General features: G+C 39.8%; 2 protein-coding genes across 2 annotated transcripts in view; one reads left to right on the plus strand and one right to left on the minus strand.

The window, feature by feature from the left end:
- Nucleotides 1–11,837, minus strand: part of col4a1 (collagen, type IV, alpha 1) — a 46,017-nt gene extending 34,180 nt beyond the window's left edge. The window contains exon 1 of the mRNA XM_063496727.1: nucleotides 11,613–11,837. Coding sequence (XP_063352797.1) covers nucleotides 11,613–11,684 — 72 coding nt within the window. The 5' untranslated portion in view covers nucleotides 11,685–11,837. The remainder of the gene's footprint in view (nucleotides 1–11,612) is intronic.
- A 75-nt stretch (nucleotides 11,838–11,912) lies between these two features.
- The window catches only part of col4a2 (collagen, type IV, alpha 2), a 60,136-nt gene continuing 45,050 nt past the window's right edge, over nucleotides 11,913–26,998 (plus strand). The window contains exons 1-3 of the mRNA XM_063496726.1: nucleotides 11,913–12,114; nucleotides 12,256–12,371; nucleotides 12,478–12,529. Of these exons, the coding sequence (XP_063352796.1) occupies nucleotides 12,334–12,371; nucleotides 12,478–12,529 (90 nt within the window). The 5' untranslated portion in view covers nucleotides 11,913–12,114; nucleotides 12,256–12,333. The remainder of the gene's footprint in view (nucleotides 12,115–12,255; nucleotides 12,372–12,477; nucleotides 12,530–26,998) is intronic.

A 26,998-nucleotide genomic window follows, 5' to 3' on the forward strand; every position in this document is an offset into this window, starting at 1 on the left:
GTCAGCATTACTTGTCTCTCAAGAGTGCTCTGGTATCTGGGAATAACGTCACGACGTGAGGACAAGCAATGACCTCTGTGACTTAAGTTTCACTGGTTTCGTTCTTAGCCTGGAACATTCTCACACAAATTAGCACGCGTAAAGAACAATGAAAGAAATCATCACAGCCCATTAGTTTTTAAAGTCTTCTTTGTGAAGATCTACCTTATAGGGACAGCAGTTCTATGAGCTAACATCAGCTACTGAGGTGATATTGAGCCTGCTTGCTTTTTGTTTTTTTAAAGTGGATGCTTTTTCAGACTTCCTGAAGGTCAAGTTGTTCTTTGGACACTGGCTCTTTTTCACGCATTTTCAGTCCTGTCCTTGTACCCAATCATCTTCTCAAAATTGATCTTGTCAAGACTGACACAAAAAGAGATTTTGATCCATCATGTGATACCACCTGGATGACAATGATCCCAAACACACTGCCAATGCAGTAAAAGCATACCAGGTTAGAAAAACGCAATGGTACACTGTCAGTCATGGATTGGGCTCCCCAGAGCCCGGACCCTGACATTATTGAAGCATTATTGAAAGAACAGCTCTGTCCTTCAAAAAGTCTGGAAAACTATTCCTGAAGACTATTTAAAGAAAGACTTAAATAAATGAAAAGAAAGCTTGCCTAAGTGAGTTAGACTTTGTTGAAGAAATAAGGTGGTCATACCAAATATTGACTTTAAAGCTCATTACACTTGTACAAACTTTGTCTGCTTGTATTTCCATGTATGGTTGTCAATTTCAGTAAATCACTCCACCTACTTCCCACTTTCCAAGCAAAATATAAAGAAATGAGAACGGTATATTAGACTGTAAAACTGCATATTAGAATAAAAATATTATTTCGATTTAAGAGCTTATGCTTACTGGTGGAGAAACCATTACTGAAGCATAAAAAATATTTTGGTAATTACCAATACTGTTAATTTAGAGCAGCTGTGGCATAAACCTTACATCAGATGATGGTCTAATACATTTCTTAAGCACTGAAATAGTCTGACCAGATTACCTGCAGCACCAGCTCTTAAAGTGGAGAACTCCAGTAGTTCACAGCACATAGCCAAAGGACCTCCAAAATAATTCACTATAAACTTTTAAAATGCTGTCCGGTTGTATAAAAGCTCATACTTACAGGTCAGGGACCATTTACTCAAAAAAGGAAGAAACATAAAGCATATTGTGTGTATTATACCCACCTACATTGTCTTTGGACACTGACTGCAAAACATTACAACAGAGCCAAAATATTGGGCTTGAATAGTATCAGTATGCCAAATACTGTAGAGTGCAAATCAACCATATGTTGGAATTATGGGGAAGTTTTCTCCCTTGTAAGAAGTGCCTGTTAATAATAATAATAATATCTGGAAAACCTGAATGGAGTATGTACAGCTCTAAGGTCTGTTTCACACAGGCATTTCTATTTGTGCAGTATGTAAAGCTTCACAACTTGAGTGTAAGAAAAAGAGGAAATTCCAAGGACAAGAGAAAGAAAGCCTTTATTGTTGTACTTCACAAACTAATGAGGGCCTAATTGAGCCCTTTAGGCCCATTATCATACCACACTATTCATCTGATAGCCAGCTAATAGAAAGAGTTTCTTTCTATTGTTCTCCTACATCTGTGCCAATCCTTATCTTCCATAACGTCATTACATCCCTACTGTTTGAACATATGGTGAGATTACAGCTTACAGATTACACCCCTCTGAGGCTTTAAAGATGCAGAACCCTGGCGACAGATCTGACCTCATATCTGTTAAAAATGCCTTAAACTGCCCCTACGCATTGAAAGACTGGCATATCTCATCTTCTGCTGATGTGAACCATATCATGTGACCTCCTTAGCTTGTTTGCTACTCAATTTTATCTGATTAAGGCCTTTTCTGGAAAACGTCAGGAGAATGACCTCTTGTTGTCCAGCAACATGACAGAGCTCAAGCATCTGCAGCCACATAAAAGGGCAACACAGGATAACTCATCTGTTCTTCCAGGAAAGAGGTTCAAGGCTCTAAGTATGGATACGGGAGAACTTCGGGTCCTCTGCAGCTGGATCTGCAATTTCTGTCAATCCCCCCTGAACCTTTAGTGTCATAAGCATTCAGGTCTCCCAAGTCTGGTAAAAATACAAGGTAACTCTAGCCCAGTTACAATGAGATGAGCGTGCAGTGAGAAGTGTAGGCCAGATGTAAATAAAAAAATACATCACTGTAAGACGTCAATTTTATGCTCAGCTGACAGAAATGTAATGAATCGATCATATCTTGACTTGTTGACAGACACACACACATAGAAAAAAACACATTCTGGAAAGAGCCTTAATAAGTTAACTTATAATGAGACAAATATGACCCATGTGCCTCTCTCATCTGCACTGAGATGCTGGGCTAGATTGCCATCACTCAGTAAATCAGTTACCCCACCCACCATACAAGCTGCTGTTTTCATGTTCTCTTGCTATCGTTCCTAACTCTTATTTGCAGCTCTCAGTAGAGGCCTCTGCTGGGGATTTTCATTGGGCATGGCATCAAAACACTTAACCACAGCAACATGATGCAGTATCAAAGGATGCCTACATACTGACAAGAGGTGTTTTAGGTATGCTTGCCAGTTTACAAAATAAAAAAATAAAAAATTGTTTAAAAAAATTAAAAAAAATTATATGAAACTAACAAAAAATACAAATGTATTAAAACACAATAATAAATTCAACTTAAAATTGATTTAAAAGGTTTTTAATAAAACTAAATTAAAACTATATATTTTTTAATGTTTCCAGGGTTGCTTATCTTTCATATTAAGGAGATATTTAAAACCCATCATGTTCAAGCAGTATAAAGCAGTATTAAATCTGAATATTGAACAACTAATATAGAAATTTCAGTTGAAGTTGTAAGAGATGTAAGGGGGGAAAAACAGCTATTCGAGTTAACTGTGACAGGCAATTTGTAAAAGGATTTATTGATACTTAAGCACCAAGAGAAGCCCTAAATCCCTTATATCCCTCTGGAGAGGGAAAGTGTAGGTTATCAGAGAGTAAACGACCATCTGTACCACGATCCTAACCAGCTGTTGCATGTCTCAGCCCATTTCTATGATTGGACTGCTTATGTTTTGGAACGTTTTACCACAAGTGGCTCAGTGATAATTGATTTAACAATGAAACTCAAGATTGGGTGATAAAGAAAATAACACTTTGTCCCAAATCCAGGAGCAACTGGTGTAGAAAACACTACCTATCAAAATCAAAACTAAAATATTTTGCCAAAACCGTATCTGTTATCTGCAACTTTTTACCACTGCTGACATTAAAGAGGCTCAGGAACACTCAGTTCTGCACACTGGTATAAAACAAACTGTTCGTGTGAGTCAGGTCTGATGGGATCTTTATTTGATTTGGAGGGATTTTTTTTATAAGAATAAACATATCCTTTCAGAAACTGGAGTCTTGTTCAGTGAGGTAACGCAAGAAGGTTTTATTATAAATATATCTGCTGCACATGATGATCATTAAAAACATAAACAGCAGATAAGCTGATAGATGTGTATTTATACTAAAAATAAGCATGTGATTGTTTTCATGTGTAACCTGTAACATCATAGCAAGAAGGTCCTGGTTTGAACCCCAGTTGGCGCCTTTCTCTGTGGGACCTGCACATCCCTCCCATGCCAGTGTGGCTCTTCTTTGGGTACTCTAGCTTCCTCCCAGTCCAGAGATATATATGTTAGCTTAACTGGTGATTCTAAATAATTAACCAAATACACTGCGTGTCGTCAGCAGCAGCACCAGTTCCTAGCAAGAGAGCTAATGTAGCATGGAGGCTAAGAGCAAATCAGCAGTAGCTAAGAGGGCTTTTATTTTCTATAAGTTTAGCTACACCAAAGTCACAAACTCTGAACAGCTGGGTTGACAAAACTCAAAAGACTTAGAGCACAGTAATGCTTTTTCTTGCTCGCTCTCACTGTCGTAATGATCAGTGTCATAACTGAACTTATGCTAACATAAAAAGTTTAAAAGAGACACACTCAGACCGAGAGGAAGTACACAGTAGCCTGGTAATTGAAAAACTGAGTTTAATATTATTATTATATATTATACATTATCAACTTACTAAACAATACCAATTCAATGAACTTATATTAGTGGATGTATTTATTTACTATGACGTAAAGCTTGGAAATTAATGTTAAGTTGAGCTTGAGGTTCTCCAGCACTTGACAGATTGATTCCCACTCTCTTTCTGACAATAGGTGGTTACAGTTTATTGATTTAACAGTGGTATTAGATCAGTACTCAACACTGCCCTGTTACTTGAAACAAAACATATCTTTATCAGTATAACAATACGAAAGTATAGCGTGGCTCTAAGGCTTTTCCAACAAGTGCTCTGCAGTAGGGTAAAAAAAAACTCAAAAAAGAGAGTGTGGGGAGGCAGTCTGTTAAAGGTAAAACTACAGAAGTATTTAATTCTAAAAGCAATTCAGCAAGCAAAACGGACCAACACTGTCATGGCTGTGCAGGCAGGCAGGAAGAGAGGACCCAAAATGCAGGACGCGCGGAGGCAGAAGTAACTCAAAACAGCTTTATTGCTGGGAAGAAACTGAACAAAAAACTAACTAAACTGGGAGTACAGAACAAACTAAACAGGTAGGCAGGCTGGCAAACAGAACACACAGTGAAAGTGAGGGTACGACACGACAACGAGCAGGGGAAGACGCAGACACTAAATACAAGAGGTGAACAGAGCTAAGACGAAACAGCTGGGAGACACGGCTGATGCTGATTACACTGACGAGACAGGGAGAGCACAAAGCTGAACGCACTGACATAAGGCACAGACCTACAAAGTAAAACAGGAAGTACACGACAGACACGGAGATCCAGACGAGACACAGAACTTAACAGACGCAGACTCATGAGCAGACATAATAACATCATGGGCAGACAGAGGGAACACAGAAAAGAGAGACCAGGGCAGACACAGAACAGAAACCTAACAAATGGCAAATCTTAATGGAAAACGCAATCAGAATAAACAAGATCATAATAAAGAAACACAAAACACTGAGTCACCAGACTTATGACCACGACAAACATGTACTGACTCAAAGTCTTCACCAGGGTCTGTTGGGTCTGTTTTGCTTGCTGAATTGCTCCTATTTAACAAACTGCCACAGCACTACTCTAGTTTTTACCAACATATCTTTACTGGGCTGTATTTGTTCATGCTCAGCAGTGACTTGAGTCTTGCATCTGTTCTTCATACTCTAAAGTGAGATACAAATACCTCATTTCCACCTAAGCGGTAGTAGTGTTAATGGTGCAAAACCAGTTTTGCAATGGTGCCTTTAAAGACCACACTTTTACTGCAGAAAATTATATAGGTTTACATGGAGGAAGTTTGGGGGATTTACACTGGAAGAAAATCATGGCAGACAGAATCTGTAGACTGCATCTAATCACTGTTGGACTTTGTCTCGAAAGCCCCACAATAGCCACTGCCACCAGTTGTTCCAGCTTTGGGAGCTGCAGCTGAATCAGTACCAGCTTTTAGGCACCAGCATGAGTCATTTTTGTGGAAATTAGAGAAATAAATTCTAGATTAGGTGCCAACACCATACCAGTGGGAAAGAGCGATAAGACAGAAGCCTTTGGAGCCAAAAAATGAACAGCTGAAGGAAGGGATACAACACTTGTTCAGGCTAGGGAAAAAAGCCATAAATCTAATGATCTCATCATCATTGTCCAATACTGGACAATTTGGCAGCAGTAGGGTGAAAGTTCAGGTCGAGGGATATCAAGTGAGACTAAACTGTTTGCTACGGGGTATCATCACTGGCTCCGAGACACATTCTTCCACTTCTGGGGCTCATAGCATTGTTACCTCCTCCCCTTAACCTCTATCGCTCACCACCTCGCACCTCCCTGTTAGAAAGATATATCCATTACACCATCTCTGCCCAAACCACAGATGACATTTATGACTCACCAATTTCACACTTACATGGCTAATTGCACTTTCGCCACAGCAGGAATCCTAAGAGAAGTAACCAGTCTCAAGGAAAACATACATACTGATCCTTAAGTAGTTAAAGTGCGGAAAGTATTAGCATGGGACAAAAAAAAAGAACCAAAAGAAATGTTTTATGTGCCAAAAGTCAACTCCAGCTGTCACAAATCTTAAAGAATTGCCTCCTTGATGATGCTTGGACCACAGGGAATTGAAAAGGGCTTCTCCATGCTTAGCCAACTTCTTAAATCCCCAACTCACATGGCACAGGGAACACACACACAGAGAAACACACACACACATAAAATGGGGCACCATTTGCTACAGTACTTGACTAAGGAGGTCAGGGGAGAATTTTCTTTGCTACGCAGTGACGCCTGTCAAAATAAGAAGACACCAACATGACTGCAAATCTTCCAAATGTAGGCATTTTTACAACACTAATGCCGGGGGTCAGGCAGGTTGTACCTTCCCAGGGCACAATGCTTGGTTGGTGGTCAGTCAGCGGCAGAGTCAGCTGTCGTGTCTGTGGGAAAGGAGGTTGTTCAACTGCCTAGACAAAACTACATGCAGCCTTCTTGGCACTTTGGGCAGCAGCAGTCCCAATTTGAGTCTTGATATGGATTCTTAGCTTTCGGAGTGGAGAAAGTTCCTCAGCAGTATGAGGATTAGCAGCTGTAAATGTTGCTTCTGTCACTCATCTCGGATCCAAGTTGATCCTTGTTGGGATTCACCCCGTCCTGGCACGTCATAACCAAGCTGGGAGGTGGAACCCATGACTTTCCCACCACTTACTGTGTTTCCGAAAACCTTCCATCTAACATCCCACACACAAACTCTCACTACAGGAATCTGCTAGTCTGCTTCTCTCCCTCCCTCTTCTTCCTAATTCTCTTCTAGGAATTAGCGATGACTCATTCTGACCAGATTAAATGACTGCCAAGGGAGAGAAACTCTTGTGTTGCTAAACAATTGAGAAACTCACTCCAAAGCAGATGATGCATTAAAAAAAGAAAGAAGTAATGGTCTACGTAGAGCCGACTATCAGCTCGTTGTTCAATCCTCACAAGAGGAATGGTCATAGCAGCTTCTCTAAAGTCATCATGACCCGCTCTCAGTTCAGACTGTAACATTAACATGCGCTTTAATGCACTTGGCTGGCTGCATATATATATTTAGTTTAGCCAGGGGTTTTTACTGACATCTTAATTTCATATCTTAATTTGTGGAGACAAAAAAGAGAACTGCTACATACACAAAAAACATATGGACATCAACAAAGGCACCATTAACAGCAATTTCTGTAAATTTTAAAATGTTTGCTGACATATTTAAACCTTCCTATTGACTAGGGTCTGTGCAGATCGTATCTCACGGGGCTTTTTCTTCTATAATTCCAATTTTTTATGACTTTATCCATCACTTTGTTCCTAATGATGTCACACCATTTTATATTTCTGCCTTGATTGGGACTTTTTAAAAATGCAAATAGTTTGGAGTCCCAGGGGATGCCAGTTAAAAGTACCCAGTGCCACCTCCTGATCATTATTGTCATGGGTATCACACAGCATCAGGGGAGGGGAGGGGTACTCTGTCAGTCATTTAAAGAGTGAAGCCTCCATTGGTGTATTTGTCATCCAGATGGAGAACTTCCCAGACTGGAAGCTAATAGAAAGTCACTGGATCTACCTGAGACAGCTGGGGTGCACCCTGGTCATGACACATATGAAAAGGAGAGCTAATACTTCTACACTGCAAACTCCTCCTGGGAGTGAGGAAAACTCCACCTGCTGATATGACTGTCCAATGCTCAGCTGGAAGATGTGCTTGTAAAAGTTGTTACCTTTGGTCCTGAAACACAGGGTAGCAACTGTTTGCTCCTCCTGTCACATGCCAGCATGCCCCAAGCATAGCATGTGGGAAACCGTTTGCTTTAACAGCTTGTGATGTGTTTTTAACTTTAGCTGTTTTTACTTGTTTCCTGTTTGTATACAGCCTATTGTGAAAGATTCTTTAGGCACAGCCAAGTGGCACACGGTTTCCACTTTGGTGGCCTAAAGATTACATCTCTGCTCTTTGGAGATAAATGTGAGACCATGGTCTTCAACAGGAACAGGGTGGAGTGCTCACTCTGGGTCAGAGGCAAGTTGCTGTCCCAAGTGAAGGAGTTTAAATATCTCAGGCTCTTGTTCACCAATGAGGAGAGGGGAGCCAGACATTGACAGACAGGTCAGTGCAGCAAGAATTGGGATGCTGTACTGCTGTGTTGTGATGAAGAAAAAGCTGGGCATGAGGGCGAAGCTGTCAGTTTATGGGTTAATCCACTTTCCTACCCTCACCTATGGCCACAACCTGTGGGTAGTGACTAAAAGAATAAGATGCAATACAAGTGGAAAAATTAGTCATCTGAGGTCATCCTCAGAGATAGGGTGAGGAGCTCTGTCAATCAGGAGGGACTCTGAACAGAGTCAGGCGGGATCCCGGGAGGATGCACCAGAGCAGATCGAAACAGTGGAGCGCATGTTTTATCCACTGCTGGATAGTGACATGCTGGAAAGATTATCTCTGTGGATTGGTTGGTTGTATTTTGAATTCGGTTATTTTATATTGGGGTCAGAGTGACCCTGATTGGTTTCATCATAGAAATACAACTGAAATGTTTACTTGAAACTATTGAAAATAAGAGATATTTGAATGAAAACATGGTAAATAATCTTTTAAGCAATAGTGTGGATTGTACTTTGGATAAAAGCTGTAAGTTTTTAAGACTTAAAGAAAAGTTAAAGCTTTCTGCTGTACAAAATATGAAAATGAATAACACTTTGAGAATTATTATTTTTCTATTATATTTGCCTCTTGCAGTAAACTATTCTTGGGGGATCTCGAGAGACCCCAGTTGGTAGTCCCTGTATGTTAAATATGTCGGTAGGATGCAGGTCAAGTCGGCATTGGCTTTATTGTTCTGGATAACAGATCAGGAAATCCTCTTCCTGTTCACTCTGCAGCTTTTGATGGATAAATGTCCTGAAATTATAACAAACTTCCTGTTGTCGACCTCTCATGGGCGATGGGAAAATATTCAAATGATTAAATCCACAGTGTTGACCTGCTTCGATTTCACTGGTTCAGCCAGATATCCACCTCCTCAGCCTCTGTCCAGATGTTCTGTCTCAGCCTGTGGTTCGTGCTTCCAAATCCAGGCTTGCAGTGGATAAAACGTGCTCTCCGCTGTTTTGTTTAACTTGATATATTGGCTCGCAATGTAATACACTTTTATCCCACGTAGCTCCCTGAATCAAAGGTCACTCTGAGTGAAGGGCTGAAGATTAACGTGATTAATAAAGTGAATAATGATTGTTTTAGTGATAAAACATCTGGAGAAAGGAACATCAAAACCAAAGTGCTTTGTTTTTTTTGTCAGAGCAACCAAGATAATGGGCAATATGAAACTTAGAGTAGGCGTTTCTGAACTGAAAAAGTACAGCTTGAAGACATCAAAGCAGATAACATCTTCACCATAATATCTGGAAGGTTTTATTAGCTGGCATTTGTAATTTGCAATATACTTAACTGTGTCTATGAGACATAATGATGGCTCACTGTTACAATCCATCACAACTAAAATTAGAGTCCAGCCAATTTATGGAGCGATTAGCTATTAGCTGATCTGTTATTGGCGTCATTTGTAACAGCAGATAAAAGTAAAGAAGAGATGGGAGAAGCACGCTTCGACCTTGCTCAGAAGTACTGATGTTGTGCAGTTTGTTCACCAGAGGGCACTCTGATAGACTGTTCACGCAGAACTGGACAGTAAATAAATAAATAACTAAACATAACAAACATCAGAGAAATAAATTATATCAGATTTTTAAATCACCAAATACTGGAATCAGACTTAAAAATCCTATATCTGTCAGTTCTGACTAAAAGTTATGTGAATAATTTTATACATTGTTGCATTTGTATATAAATTGGCTTCCTTTGCACTTTTCACACTGTACTGCTTCTCATCTTGGCCAGGACATCCTTGTAAAAGAGATTTTCTAATAATAAAGATGAAAAAAAAAAAAAAAGTACCCCCAAGTTGACAAAATGATAAATTCAAGCTACTTGGCATGGTCCAGCTGATTAACAGCCTCTTCCTCCTCATCTTTAAACGTGATAAAAGTCCACCTTGTTTCCTCTCACTCGGCTGCAAGTGTAATCAATATTTCTGCTGGAAACTCCAGCTGTGCTTAAAAATAAAGCCTCAAAAGAAGCCGAAAACTGTAGTAGTTCAACAAAATTACAAGAAACCACAGCACACTTTAAAATACAAAAAAGAAATTCTTAGAGGAGACTTATAGAGACGTATAGTGTTGTTATGGCCTGTTAAACTTACTAATTATCTACTTTGAACTGATATTTTTTTAAAAGTTGCTCATGTAAAGGTTCTTACTGATTTCTTGATTCTGCCTTGTTTGGCCCGTTTGTAAAGCCCATACAAAAAAGTCAACGTGCACCATTGTGAGGAAAACACCAACTGCAATGAGTCAGATCATCATTGCTGCCAATTCACACTGTGCAGTGTTTTAATCAATGTAATTCAAAAATACAGCATCCCATTAACATCCATGCACCAACCATGTAAACAATGTATAAATATATTTACTGTTAAAAAAAGATTCTACATAGAGCACAAAAATGACATCACCTGCATAAGATTTGGACTCATTTTAAGTAAAGGAATCAGTTTTATGAGGCGCAAACTAAAAAATCATTATCATAATAATAATATAATCATCATCATCATACCACAGTGGCCAATTTTCATTTTGATGTCAAATTTGAATTTATATGACAGAATATCTGCTGTAGATTATGCACATCGGAGGGATATGTAGGCTATTGTCTTTAAAAAGTTGCACACTTTCATTCATGGAATCAGTCAGCTCTTATAGTCATTACTTGTATCCCAATATACATTCACTTGTAATGAGTGCCTCACTCAAAGGATAACAAGGAACCCCGACAATCTGATGCCTATGAAAGAACAATTAGTCTCTGGTTGTTGGCTGTGACACTTCACCACATCAGACCACAAGACCATTACAAAGTGTCTTAAATGGATTATGTAAAAGTACCATAATCTTTTTGGAGTGCATACGCAACACACGCCCTGAGAGACAGAGTTTTCAACTCTTCAGATGGAGTTGGCTCCACCCTTTCCCTCCTCCTCAGACTTAGAGGATGTTGGAACTCAACTCCAAAATGTTCACAGCAGAGCGTGACGGAGCTCTCCCGAAAAGTATATTTCTGATAAAAAAAAAAAAAATCACCGCACGCTTAAAACGTACAAACATCTGGCAGGAAAGAACGAAATAAATGTTTGTAACATGGATAAACAGAATAAATGGACATTTACAAATCAGTCCAGATTGGAGATATGACTGTTGGTCTCCGAAGACCGCACGGACGCATGGTCTTTATGAATAAACTCTGGTCTTTATCTTTAATCACACAGAAACGATACAGAATCTGTGCGTTCACCAAAAATAATGTTGGAGACTTTCCCTCCACTCACCTCAGCTCCTGTCAGATCCACACACAAGTAGAGAGCCGCCAGCATTAAGAGCGCGCCGGACTGTAACAGCATCGTGGCTGTGCGCCGTTGGAAGCTGTGCGCGCAAAAGTTGTGCAGAGTGCCCACAAACAGCCTTCTTCCTCCAGGTAATTCAAAGCTTATAGGCAGCACACGGACAGCACGTTTTGCTGCATCTTTGTCCGAGGCGTTATGAGGATCTGATCAGTGTAACTTGGTCTTGTTTGTGATGCACCACACCCCCCACCCAAAACGACCACCCTCGCTCATGCAAAGGGTTTCCACCTTGCTTTTACAAACACTCCGACTCTTTTCGGTAAGCAGAGGGACTAGTCGGCACACATTTGTGCTTTTGCAAGAATATTTAAGGAGGTTTTCGCGCCACATAAAGCTGTTCTTAAACTTTTCAAACGGGGAGCCTGGGCATCTCGTGATACCCAACTTTTTTCCTTCGTCTAACCATCGCACAGAGACCGGAGTGACCGTAAGTAGTGTATTTTACGAAACTGGAACTGAGTGTGAAAGTCGTGCTAAAAATGGATGAATATTGCTACAGAAAGTCTCATATGTATGTACTCGTGATTAACCAGAGTGATTAACGTCGTGCGTCTCCGCTGTGCCTCAGGTCGGACAGTCATGCTGTAAAGTGTGTTCACGTGAAACTGTGTGGGACTTGAGTTTGCGGTCCGCGTGAGTGGGGACCATGCAAGAACAACACGGGAGAGGACAGAAAAACCTGAGGTAAGCACAGCGTGAAGGCAGCACACGATTACCACATGATTCATTGATCAGGATTTTTACGCGTTTTTTATTTTTATTTATTTTTTTTAATTATTATTGTGAACAGGCTGCTGCTTCTGTGCCTCGTCGTTGCCATCCTCTCCTCAGAAGTGCACGCAGTAAGTTTAAATTTCACGCGATCTTTTCATTTCTGATTATGAGAGTTCACTTGACATGTGCAATCTGTCGAGAATTAAAGCATAAGCGTCATGCTGATTGCGTCTCTGGACTTGGAAGTTGCTGTCTGAAGCAGCAGAAACGCGCAGACCTCGGTGTGTGAACAGTGGGCGTGTCAGCACCAGAGGGTTTCTCCAGTAGGAGGGATCTTGGCAACGAGCATTTTCAGTGGGATGACTTGTGTTGCAGTTTTAAAGGTTTAAATCGGGACAGCCACATTTTTGCTTTTGCAAAACAAATAAACAGGAATAGGATTAATATATGGGCATATGTTATGCTTTTCTTGACCCCGGATTGAGAAGTGGGGCCATGACCTCTGCAAGCAGGATGATGCTGAGTATGAGCTTTATGGGTTTAAATATGTCACTTTGTGTCCATTTCTTCTTAATTAATCAAGAATACACCATCACCACCACCACTGCAGCCCATAACAGATTCATTACTTTATTGATAAATGCTATACAGCACATTTTAATCATAGTGGATCTACATGTTATACATTAAAAGGCTTAAACTATCTGATATCGAATGGAAAATGAAAAAGCCAGAGCTTTTTCACAAGGCTGTTACTATTACTACTACTACTCCAAGTGCCTGAATCTGCTATGGACCAATAAGATCATCCACACAGAGGGGCATGAAAACTCCCAAACCTGCAGTCAGTGTACAGTCAGCTCTACTACCAGATTATTCCTCATGTAAATAGTGACTGTAAAGGGATCCCTTCCTAATGCTGCTCTGGTGTTACGAAATCTGGGTTAAAAGCCACAAACCTCAGCCTCTGCTTTGAGTTGTCTAAAACAAATATAAAGTTTCATCAGGTTTAACTATAAGCAGAGCAACTTCCTAAGAGCTGTCATGTTATCTTAAGCCTATGAAACTCTGTGGTGCAGGATGGGATGCACTTTTTAAAATTATGCTTGTGGTTCTGTGGTAAAGTTTTAAACACTGCTTCATCATTTCTGTGTGTGTGAGGTCTTGACATTGGACATGACATGAATGTCAGCATCTGCACATTTATTCTCTGGTCAGTGGGGCCCCATTCTGTGGATCCTCTGTGGACTTCCATGTTTAGTCCAGAATTTGAGATCGAAGAAAGGAACTATCATTCTTACTGTCCTACTCCTAAATGTAGACGTGCAAATCCAGTGATCTGCACCTGGCTGCTGACACGGGCAAGGAAGCATCTTCACACTTTAACACGCCTACGAGTGAACACCATCACCCAGATTTTCCAGAGCCAACGTATAGCCTGTAAAAAAAATCACAACAACAGTCGCCTCAGGGGGCTTTATACTGTAAGGCAAAGACTCCACAATAACACATACTACTTTTCTTTCTCCAGACCTTGCGCGGTCTGCTTTATTTTTTCTTTCATTGTTTAAAAACCCAAATTAAAAGTTGAATTTTTTTTACGCTTTTGAGTTTTGCACATTGTGTTTGCACTTCATTGATCTGGAACTAGAGCTGCTGAGCTGGGAGCTGAGACAAAGTGAATGTGTTTAGACAATAAAGGTGGTTGGCGAGTTCATTTTCAAAGATCAGAGCGTGGGTTCAAATCCCAGTGAGAGCAAGCTGTCCCTGATTAGCTTCTGGAATAAGACACACAACGATTTAACGAATCACATTTTCTTAACTTAATCTTAAATGTAACTGTTATAAATAGCACCAAATCATCTCTTTGCAGAGTAAATTAAAAAAAAACTTTCATTGTTGGTTAATTTGACCTTTTTAAAAACCTTTTTAAAACTTTTTGCAACTTTCTTTTTTTTTTTTACAGTGCACCTTTGGGATGCTGAGTCCATGTGCACACTGTTTGTGTAAGCGTTCAGCACGCGTGTGTGTCTGTGTGTTTCTTTTGACTTCAGCTGGCGCATGATGTCAGATGTTTGGCGGCTCTCTGAGTTTTTTAATATCAAACTCAAGGCACTCAGATAAAAGGTTATTTTATCGAGTGATGAAAAGGTCCCGTTGTCTTTCGCTTTTATCAGATTTGGTCAGGGCTTGATTAGAAGCGTGTGACACAGCTCAGCTCCTCTGTGTATTGTCAGGCTTTTTCTCCGAGGCAGGGATGCTGGGCTACAGCCGGCTAATTTTAGTTTGGCGATATCCATGTGTTCTTTGCAAACGAGTAAACTGAATAAACAGTTTGCAATAAACATTTTTTTGAGGCGAAATATTTCCATCTTCAAACATTACAGAAGTTGTTGAAAACATAGTAAGGAGTCACTGTCAGTAGCTATAGCTTGTAGGTAATGAGGTGTTTGAAGATATTTCACATCTTTCCAGGTTTAGGGGAAACGGTTACCAACTACATGTCACTATGATGTTTTCCATCTGACACAGAATTTCCCAAATCTCAGCTACATCTTAAAAAATATGTTTCTGTTTAATATTATATGAAAATCGCGCCCTCGGGACTATTTCACTCCTTTAAACAAAATCATTGTACAACTGATTCCCACCATCTGTCTCCATGTTACGTTTGCACTTGGAATTCCCCGGCCTGTTAAAACTGTAATTCTGAAGGTCTTTGGTACATGAGATTTCGTTTGCTATTCCCAGAGTTTTTCTGCTTGCAAATAAGCAGATTTCCTTAAGTTGTGGTGTGACTAAAGGCAAAGGTATGCTAAACCAGCAAAAGTTATACTCAGTGGTGTTGTGTTAGCTCCCTGATAGGGGAACGTGGGTGTGATCTAATTTGCCATGATGATAAAAGCATACATTCTGAAAGTCACTGCTGCAAATCATTCTTACCTTTCCATGCAATTGAAGTGCATTATTTCACAATCTGTCTGTAATAGCTTCAACGTAGCTGTTCCACTCTGTACAGTCTTTTCAGGGAACTGAATTAAGTATTTCTGTAATGAGAAACTGCAAGCTAGCTGCGAGCGAACAGTTCTTATTCATCAATATGAGATTTAATCAAAAATGTTGGTCCTTGAAAATCAAAAACCTTGCCTGATCTAAATTTGACCACTTGTTCAAGATCTCCTACTCATGCACCTCTGCACAGTTTCCAGAACATCTGCTATTTATAGATCACTCCACAGAAGTCCTGTTATTCTCCTGTGTACTTGTGGCTCTGTAGTGCACGCTGTATTTCCTTCAGTGTGTCAAACGAATGATCCTTTCACTCATTCACTTTCAAAATATACCAAGTCGCAGGGAAGAGAATCTTGAAAAGGCACCCGAATTCAGACTGTTTCTGCTGAATGCTCTCCCCCAGATGCCTCAGGACATTACAGTGAATGTCAGGCAAAACAGCAAGCACATTTGATGACTGTGGTGAAAACACACAACATGTAGGTCAAGTGGAAGTGATCTAAAAATAGCATCTGTGCTGGAGGCTGTCTGGACATGCCTGAGAAGGAGATCGTGAAAGAGGGATCACCCAAGTTAAGGTTTTTGAGTTTTATGGGCCACTGTTCAATTTTTTTTAAATCACATTTCATATTTTGTGTTGGGTTTTTTTTATTACTCAGTAAGTGCTTCTTCAGGATCCATAGATTTAGGTTACCTAACATCAGTGTGTGAACACAAAGCCTAAAGGCCCCTCCAAGGTAGTCTCCTTAAACCACCCTGCTCTGCTTAAAGTACAGCTTTTGCTTTTATATTTCTCCTTGGAAGTTCTGCATCTTCAGTGTCTTCAGACATTTCAAATTTAATTTAATTTTGTGGGAGAGAAAAAAGTTGCAGGGAGCCTAATCTGGCTTCTGGTGACCACATTTCAAGATGTTCGAACACAACGTTGTCCCTCAGATGCCTCTAGAACAGGGGTGTCAAACATAAGGCCCAGAGGCCAGAATCAGCCTGGCAAAGACTCCAATTTTGCCCACAGGATGATTTAGTTTGGACCTTCAAGTATCATACTACACTGAAGGAATTAATTAAAAATATCTACTATAAAAAAAAACTGTATTGTTTTTTTGTTTTAACTATGGGTCTGCAGTAAGTTTATTTCTTACAATGTAGTCCCAAAGAGTCATCCTGACTGATTTCTTTTTTTACTGCAGCAGCATTTCTTCATCATACAGAAAAACTGAGATTTAATGTTGAAATTAAACCTTTTCTTGTTTTAAGATATCTCAAGGATTAAATTTGTAGCTAAACGTCTTTAGACTGACAGAAAGGGGAATTTCATTGGTTCACCCCACGTACAAAGTGAGCTGTACATGAGCCATGATGTAAAATGAGTTTGACATCCCTGCTCTAGAAGATAGAGTACAGTAGGTCACCACTGTTACATATTCATGTCAAAACAATGCTGACTCCAGCACGCTGGAGGTCTTACTCTTGGTCTGATGGCCACCTTCGGGCCTAGCCACCGAATATCCACTCATTATCACTGTGATCCACAAAGAAATGATCAGTCACTTTGACACAAAAGTTCATATTACCTCCCTGCATTAGTTTGAGGTCTCAAGCAAGTGGACAAAAACAGGACTTCTGTGGAGTGATTTGGAAGTTGTCCAGAGCTGCACCTGGAGATGACCTTGAAGGGGAAATTTCAAATCACTGGCACAATAATTATCAAAATAGCCATAAAAGTCCAATTAGGAGTGACTGTTGCATGCCTGTGCTGTCATTTATTGCATTTTATTGCATCTAATCTCATTTTAAATATCTTTGGACAACACATGTCCAAAGACAACACGTCCTCTCACCTTGCACGGGGACAGTTTCTATTTTCTTGCTCTGAACTGGACATGGAGGTCACATCCTTTGGTGGGAAAATTTAACTTCCAGACTTATGAGTGCAAAAAAAAAAGAATTGCGCGGGCAGTCACCGCTACAGCCCCGGCTTCGTACATGCAGATAAATATTGCGCACAAATTTTTTTTATCCAGGTCTGCTGGTGGAGGAAGGAAGGCTCTTGGGAGAGTAATGTTAACAGGATGTTTCAAATACATCCCTTTGAGAGGGTTTCATTCCAGGGTGTTTGAGTATATATTTCAACATGTGATGGAATTCGGGGGCTGATGCTGGCAGAGGATGCGTGACCGTGTAGGAGACATCTTTGGCCCCAGACTGCTGCGGTACCTGGAAGCCCAGCAGTACCGTCTGCTTTTCCAATTACCCCCTCTTTTTCACTTATACAGCCATGACAGTCAAGGAAAGGTTTTAAGCTTGCTCTAAATGACTGCCATGTGACTGCAATGCGGACACGTGACTGACCTCTCAAATGGGAATTTTTCACGGGAGAGGAAGGTGGGTGTCCGGGCCAGGAGAAGATGTCTGCCTGTGATAAGGGTTTGAAAATATGGCTAACACATCCACTGCCAAAATAGCGGCTTTGACATAGAAGGTGCCCGGCTGTAACAATCGGGGGAAGAGCCCATTGTGCTGGAAGCAGGAAGCCACAGCCTCAGATGAGAAGTCCATGTGTGGGGCTTCCCTGTCACAGCTGTGTGTGTGTGTGTGTGTGTGTGTGTGTGTGTGTGTGTGTGTGTGTGTGTGTGTGTGTGTGTGTGTGTGTGTGTGTGTGTGTGTGTGTTTGTCTCATGTGCCAAGAAAGATTGAAGCAGAGTTGGCAAGCGGTTTCCACTGAGCTGCTGGCCTCACCTCAGAGACACATCTCGTGACCTCCCTGCCTTTGTATGGTGTTGGGTTCGCGTTGATAGGCAGCTATGTGCGTGTGTGCTCACATGTGAGTGGACGCAGAGTACGTGGGTCTTTTGTTTGCTTAAGTATTGTTTCCTCTGAAGTTGGCCTTACAAAAATGTGGCTTTATGTTGGTGATTGTTTTATTAGCCTTTGCATTTGTGCATTGTAAGCATGAGGAAAGCTCTGGTGCGCTTGGCTGCTTGCTTTCCTTCTTAAACAGGAGAGCAGTGTGATAGACGATTACAAGGACAGTGAATAAGTATGAAGGAGATGCTTGTGGGGCAGTGGAACATGTCTTAAATTAGTCAGACAGTTTGCTATCTCTCGTTGGCAGGAGTGTGCGTATGTGTGTGACTAATTTTTTTCTCACACGTGCACAGAGTGCGGGCTTAGCGAAGTTCGATTTTATGGGAAACATCCTGAGTTCAGTTCAGAGCGAAGAGAAAATAGATTATCCAGAGAAGCTCTAAACAGGAAAAGGAAGTCGGGTGGAGCTGAATATGTCAGAGTTTCTTTACAGCCCTGCTGGACCCCACATAGTTTCGGGACTCCAGAGTTTATTAAAACATATTCGCAGCATAAATTCTGCCCTGTTCATGCTTTACATTACGCATCAGGCGAAAGAGAAGGGGAGTCTGAGTTAGTAGTGTGAAGATTACTTTATGGCTAATAAACTACTGTGAGAGTTTTGAAACAAATTCCCGATCCAAGGAATTCTCTCACTCTTTAAACACACTTAAATCACAGTTTGTTTGTAAAGTAGGCCGAAAAAAATGATATTTTATTTCTGAAATATTCATGTGGTGATTTCAGTTTTGAACACCGATCCATGCTTCACTGACTTTCCAGACCTCTTATGAACACTAAGGGCACTAAACTGTGGGAAAATGTGAAATGACTTAAAGTACTTGTTTACTAAGTATACATATGCATATAAAGGTTGTCTTATATTGACCTTCGATGCTTTTGTTGGCACAACAACTTTTTAATTATGTTTGTGTTTGATTATTTAGACGTTTAAATGACGAAGAAGTTCAATATACAAGCCACGCTACATGTAGGGATACCAGTGGTTTGATTACATGGATAATCACCAGTCATGCTTCAATTTCATCCCAGTCATGCGTGACAGCGTGCAGACCTGACTCGTGTACACTACAGTGCAGACTCGAACACAAACTCGCTGTCGCTCTGTATTCGTCAGCTTTTCTCACAGTAGCATTCACAAATGATTTATTCTGTCTCTTTATTCTGTATCTCCAGATGCCTCCAATATATTTACTGTGGAAGTATATTCTAAAATCTGGCACAATAACAATACTGTCTGTATAAGATTATGCCACAGAGGAAGCAGTATCATAAGAAAATGTTTGGATATAAATTCCGTTTGGATGTGGTCTCTGGAAAGTCCCTATACACTGTGTATATATCTTCCCTGTCCTTTGCCCCTTACTCCATCTTGCAGTGATTAATTGAGGGGCACAGGGGTCCCATCAGGCTGTGCTGAAGGAATTCTAAAGCCTTCGTCCTCCCAGAATTCATCCTCTCAGTATAACTCTGTCCCTAACTTCCTTTTATAGCCTCATCCAGCTCCTGGTTTTCATCTCCCTTGTCTTCTGTCTCCTCTCTTCATCCATCCCTGAAAGGGACCCTTGCCAGGCAGTGTGTCCTCGCTCTTCCTCTCAGAGCTTGTCTTCTTCACATTTCATCTCCCACCCCCTTGCGTCCTCCTACACTTGTCGTCTGTTTCCTCTTTGTAGAAGTAGTGCTACTCAATGAGCTGACAATGAGCTGTACTGTTAGATTTGATATATGGGTTTTTTGGAGGGGGGGTAAAGCACTGAAGTGTAGGCCTGATTGTATCTTGCAGGTGGTATGAGGCCATCCATATTATCGCAACTATGATCTCAGGCATCTCCAGTCTCTGATCTCACTGTTGTGCTTTGCACATTTTTTGTCTTCTGGAAAGAAGTCATAGACCATTAATTTCCATCCCAGCTGTGCAGTAATTGATTAGACTTCATTATTTCATGTCATGGGAAGAATGTTAGCAAAGTTAATGCGCTTTGTGATAACATGACCATGTCCAATTTTGTCTGTCTCTCTAATGCCCTGTCTGTGTTTTTTTTCCTTCTTCTTCTTTTTTTTGGATATTATTGCCGTGTAATTTGGCTCAGATATGCATAATTCCCAGAGAATGAACCTTGATCATTTTGTGATCATCTCACTTTTCTCTTAGTGAAACCATGAGCTCGGAGGTTGTACCAGTGCATGACATGTCTCAGAAACGTATGAATATACTGTAATGCAATGCAGTTTGATACTTGCATTCATGTTTCCTTTAAAATTCTTATAATTTCTTACCCTTTTACTTATTAACAAAGATTCTTCTCCGCTTAAATGTTGTACATGTAATCTGTTAAATGTATAGTTATCATTTTATTCAGCGTGACTACACTGTTTCGCTTTTTTATTCCTCACTTTACCTCCACTGTCCTTCATCCTAACACTAAGTCTGGTTCTGGTCGGCTCATAAAAAGAACTAGAAGAAAACAAACCCTGCTGTTCTCAGTCCTCTCGAGCAATGACGCTGCTGCATGGATCTCCCCATCTGGATGTCTGTCATTGATGTCATTTGATGAGCAGCACAAGTATCAACACAACAAAGTCTGAAAGCCTGACCTGTAAGCCCTGAGGTCCAGAACAGAAATTGGAATAATCCCAGGTTGATTTAGCTCAGTATGTAGCAGGAAGCTCTGATTAGGAGAGTGGCCCACTGGGAAATGGAGTTAAGCCTGCATTTGACCCAAGGCCAGTTAAGGAGAGGGAAGGTCCCACTTTGTCAAGCATGGAGCAGAAACCAGAGCTGTGTTTACACTGGATCCCAGCCACATAGTGGGAGTTTGTCCTGCTGCTTTCAGGTCCCCCTGCTTCAGTTCATGTTCTCCTTCACATCCTGCTCTCTGCTGAGTGATCTGTCCCTCTGCCCCTGCATGTCATTTTCACTGTTGCACTACTTGAATTTCCATTTGTGTAGCATCCTTCTAAAATCAAACAGTCACACATTTATTAGTTATATACTGATTCCATCTAGTGCATTTATTCTTTTTTCCCTTTTTTAAAAATATTTCTTCATTTTCACGCCCAAATCCGATGTTGGTGCTTCTTCTCTTGTGTAACTGACATTCCAGCGATTGGTGAAATCAGGTAAAACAGTTGCTGTTTTAGGTTCCAGATGTGGCTCGCATGAGGAGCTGGTGATGGCAGATTCTATTTATGGAATAGGATCTGGATTTTCTGTAGCCAGATGAACTTGCTGACTTGCCCTTCCTTTGATTATGTTGGCTCTGTCTTTTAGTTGGTGCCATTTGAGGCCTTCTATCAAAAGACCTCAGTTTTAACAAGTTTTTGACAAAGTTGCTATTCAGTTTTAAATGTATTGTTGTGCTATACCTGTTGCACTAGACTACTACTGCTTGTCTCTTTTATTTCTTCTCAGTGTTTGTCCTGTCTTTCTTTTTGCTCATTGCTCTCACAGATCTATGGTGTTAAAATGTCCCTATTTTCTTTTAATTTTTCCTGTTCTGTAGATGTACATGTCCTCTGGGGGTTTGTGAGTGCACACAGGGGACTTTAGCTCTGCTGCAGGAAGTTGGTGACGGAACAGGAAGCACAGTTAGTTATAGAGATGCGATAATGCATACAAGTTGTAGTGTTTATTGAAGAGGAAAGAAACAGTACTGGGGCATAATTGTTCTTTTGGGACATTTAGTGTTATATCAAGACATGCCTGTGTTATCACCATGCCAAAAGAAACATGGTAATGTTTGATGTTTTGATTTTCCTGTTTCTGGATCTGATGTATATATATGTGTTTGTGTTACAGTTCAAATCTGATTATTTGATTTTGTTCAGTGCTGGACTATTGCCGGAAGACAAAGCTGCACTGGCTGTATAAACTCGCCCTGCTGACATGTTGCCTTACTTTTTAAGCCATCGGATCCTTTGTTAAAACTGTACTGTGGTAAAATAGAACAGCCTGACTGAAGAAAAATTAGAGAAGAAAGTTTCTGTATTATTCATTTAAACAGAGATTAAGCTCATTTAGAATTTTACAGACTCATGAACAGTACAGCACATAGGAGTCACACAGCCAGACAGCAGCAACAGCCAGCATGTTTTGGTCTTTGGTTTTCATTTTTATGTTTGAGCCCACTTCAGAATTTTTATGTTTAAACCTTCCCATTCACAGCCACAGGGGTTATTTTGGAGATGTGTCTTTTCTCTTTTTATCCAGTGAATCACAAATGTCTTCACCCAAATTCTTTCTTTTGTTGTCCTGGATTCACTGACACTACAGGGAGGCTTCAAACAGCGTGGCAGTGAATCGAGATATTGTTCAGCTTCTCTCAACAGGCCGTAGCATTAGCCAGATGGAATCAGCCCACACTGATAGTGTTTTAAGCACTTCTGGAGGTTTAAACTCCACAGAAGAATCCACATGTGAAATCTTTAAGAGACTGAGCACTGACAGAAGTAATTTGATTTTAAATAGTTTCACAGTGTTTGGATTAGTGTGCTGATGAAATAACAAGAAAAGGCTGAATATAAACAAATGCTGTGCTACCGTATTCTTCATCTAAATTACTTTTAACATGACTTAAAGTCTCATGGTTCAGTAAGGTTCAGTGGTTGGAACTTCGCCTGACAACTAATATTAGCATGCATAGCATTCATACACAGATATCTGTCTACAGAGATTGTGAAATAACCAACGAGACTGCAATTCAACCTAAGGAATGAACGAACGAGTTATTGTTTCATTTACTTCAGTGGTTAGCAAAACTTTTCACAACGAAGCTAGGTCTAGTGTATGTATCACCATCTATGTTACACTCACTAATAATGCAAGTATTTACCAAAACGCTGGGCACAATGAGATAACTACAAAATTTTAATTTAGTTGAAGAAAAAAATGTTTTTTTCCAGTCATAAGCAAAGATTTTGGCTTGAAATAGATAATAAAAAAAAATTGTGCTTTTAAGTTGCAATTTTGAAATAAAGCCTAAAATTTTGTAAACAAGATTCCATAACATGTCCTTAACACAACTTTTTTTCCTCTTTTAAGTTTCCTTTTAAGTTACCGCTTGATTTGAGCTCAACAGTATCGACTGATATGATTTGTCGATATACTGGTATCGACATTTATATCAGCCGATAAACTAAATTAAAAAAGTTATGAAGGAATCATGAATAACTACTCGTCACAAATGTTAGGAAAATCTGTTTGTGTTTCATGTGTCTGAAATGAAAAAAAAATTCATCAGCTGATATATCGTATCATATGTATATCAGTCGGGCTCTGCTCTTCATTTAAAGGTCGACTCCAGTTTGTGTGCTTCCAGAGAATCCGTCACTGAGATGGTTCTCTGCTGGCAAAGGGAGTATCACAGCAAGCACCGATATAGTACAAATATGCATCAAGGCATTTCACGCAGCATCTTTCCATCACAGATTCATGTGAACTTATGGCCAGGTGTTTCAAGTTCACGGGCTTGAGCTTTCTCTTTAACGTCACCATCATTAGTGTGATGAATGGCAGCTGCAACCTTGAGAAATCGTAACAGTGAGCGATTAGACACTGTACAAATGTATACACACAGACACGCAGGAGGGAGCGCAGAAGCATGAAAGTAGTGAAAACAGATGCATTTCTATAGATGTGCTCTTGCCTAGGTCACATATATTATATCTAATCTCTACTTGTAATAATAATATTACAGCATTCCTGTAGCCATGCACTTTATTAGAATTCAAATATATACAGCATGTTTGTAATATGCCATGAAGGCACTGTTCACTGATGCCTGGCTATTAGGTTAGCTGTTGTTTAATGTTTAGGATGGTCTGAACCAGTCTTGTCTACACCAACGTCAAACACTAGATTACAAAATATGCTATATTTTATAAATTCTTTTTTTTTTTTATCTTAACAGTGAACAATTATTCTGAATTACTTGTTTGGGATGATACCTTAATAAAGCCAGACCCTTGAATGTGTTTAAAGCACTCAAAGTAGAGACTGAACTACGTTTTCTGCGAAATAGACAAGTACTTGTAACTAATAAATAAAAGAATAAGCTACCAGTTAATTGCTCATCTTGCAGATTAACTCCACCTTCCCCACTTTGCACTGTTGCTGGTGATGATAGTCCTCTTTATTCTCATGTCCACTGGTAGAAGTGAATTCTGTAAATTTAGGTGCATGAGGGAAAATAAGCACTTAAAATAAGCACTTAGCACCATGATGCACTGCTTATTTTGAGCAAACTGAAAGATCTGCATACAAACTCTTAAAAAATGAACATAAGCAGCTGGAACATGCTTTAAAGTGTGATCTGCTAAGGAAATTTCACAATGCTCGGGATGTTATTTGACCTGTTTTTCTTTTTATACTGAAAAAATATCATGAGCATCAGTGTATTTTCCCAGACGCTGAGATATCAGTCATATCTGTGGCAGTTAAGGCATCTGTTTGAATATCTAACAAAGCAGACAAGTAATTACAGGAGTGTAGCATCTACAAAGTTCAGTAGTGGGATCGAGCATTTGGCTTCTTGGCTAAGGTCAAAGTGGAAAGGTCAAATCCTTAATATTAAGAATAAGCAAAGCCTGTGTTAAACATCCCACAAAAAAACACTTATGGCCCTTTTGGGAGGATTTAGTTTCTGTTGACTCTTCGTTATTGTGATCACAGCAGCCATATTTTACACCTCTCTCCTCAGTTTTCCTCATAGTGCGTTAACACCAGCCCAAGATCAAAGGCTCATCCTGCAGCAGGCTGTGACCTCTGATCATCTGATACCTCTCTGTACAGAGAAACCAGCTCAAAGGGAGTTTGCTGTTTTATTAGCCAAAATCTTCCTGCGCCATCAGTGTTGACTGGTTGATGTTTAGATATTTTAATGAAATAGTTTCGATCTAACAAGCAAGAGTGCTAAAAACCCTTTAGTGTAAAAAATGTGTTTTAGAGGAATTTCTGCTTTATCACTTTTGCTCTAGTTAGGCAACATCTCTTACCATATTTTTATTCATGTTTTTTCCTATTAATACTCTGTTTGCATGTTTCACTGGAAAATATGCCAAGGGAGAAGTGGAATGTCCAGCTGTGCACACTCACGTCTGCCTTCATGCTGCATTTCTTGGAATCCGCTGATGTTTGCCTTATGTACTTATCTGCACTAACTTATGTTTAAAAGATTATCACGACTTGAATTTCTCTGTTTCCTTCTGATTTGGGGGCACATTAAATTGTTTCAACCTTATAGAGCTTAGTAGTCCATTGCGTTTCATTGCATCAGTCACGTGGACTGCTGATTGCTTTAAAATACCCAACCCCTGATCTTTGTGGTTTCTTTAGTGCTGCAGATTGGAGGCCAAAATGATAAGAATGTGTCTCTAATTTCAGCCTAAGTCCGACATTATTTCTCTGCATATTTATTTATAGTTCGACTTCAGTTTGTTTTGTCTGTATTGTCCTTCATCTTTAGTCTTGTCATCATCCTGTCCTCCTGCCTGAGTTTCTTTGTTGATTTTGGCTGCGTCTGACGTTCACAGGAAGTGCTAAGAAGCGGTTTTGTCTGTGGTAAAACTAACGTATACGGAACTGGGGGAAAACCGAGACCGTGGTGAGTCAAGCTGCCCACAAACCAACCAACAACATATTTGATTAAGCTGTGAGATTGTGGTGCAGCGTGACTTGCTGGAGGCTAAAAGATTCACCATTTAATCAGTGACGTTTTCGATAACTGATTTTATTATTTACTGTTACAGTTCATTGAATTACGAGATTTGGACAGATGGTTTTCAGGAAAGCATGACTTTTGAAGCATCTGGTTTGTCCTTGGGAATTTGTGATGACTTTTGATTGCTTTCTTTATAACGTACAGGATGATAACTGGTTTAGAAAAAAGCGTGTTGACTGGTTACACAGGATTTGATTCTTTTGTAGTCGACACAAGCGAACAAGATGAGAGGAAATGCTCACAAATACCTCAGAAATCTGTTAGATTCTGTTAATGCAATTAATTGCAGTTATTAAAAGTTGTCTAACTAAATGATACAATTTGACTTTTTGACTATAGCGATTTTTAAGTTTGGCTAGAGGGTCGGGACATTACTCTATCTCACCTTCTCTGTACTACAGTTCAATATTAACTAAACAACTAAACTCAAGGGAGGGGAATTAGACATACTGGTAATCAGAGTCAGTGATGATTTGACAGAGTACCTGTTTGCCCGTAAGTCCAGTCTTTATCCTGAACTAAACTAACCATTTGTTTATTGTACATTCATAATTATAAGACAGTTGTGAAAGTCTTCTTAACACCTCTGACTCATAAAGCAGTTGAGTTAATTTCTTTAAGAGCAGCTAAACTGGGCTTAACTGTATTCATAATGATTTAGATTCTGGCTAACAATATATCTCCATCATCTTTTATTATTATTTATTATTGCACCTGTAAGTGTTACTACCAGTTATCACAAATCTAGTTTTCTACTTCAGAATGGCATCAACATCAAATCTTATAAGGACCTAGAAGAGATTTCATCATTTTTTTTCCTAATCTTCTGCTCAACCCAAGAATTCATATGCTAATCATATCCAACTTTCACAGTAGGGCTGCTCGATTATGGCAAAAATGATAATCACGATTATTTTCACTGAAATTGAGATCTCGATTATTTGACGATATTTATTTAACAATAACAATGTATTGAATAATGGCTTTAAAGATGTCAAA

This window comes from Pelmatolapia mariae, linkage group LG16_19 (genome assembly GCF_036321145.2).
Source record: "Pelmatolapia mariae isolate MD_Pm_ZW linkage group LG16_19, Pm_UMD_F_2, whole genome shotgun sequence".
Classification (NCBI taxonomy): domain Eukaryota; kingdom Metazoa; phylum Chordata; class Actinopteri; order Cichliformes; family Cichlidae; genus Pelmatolapia; species Pelmatolapia mariae.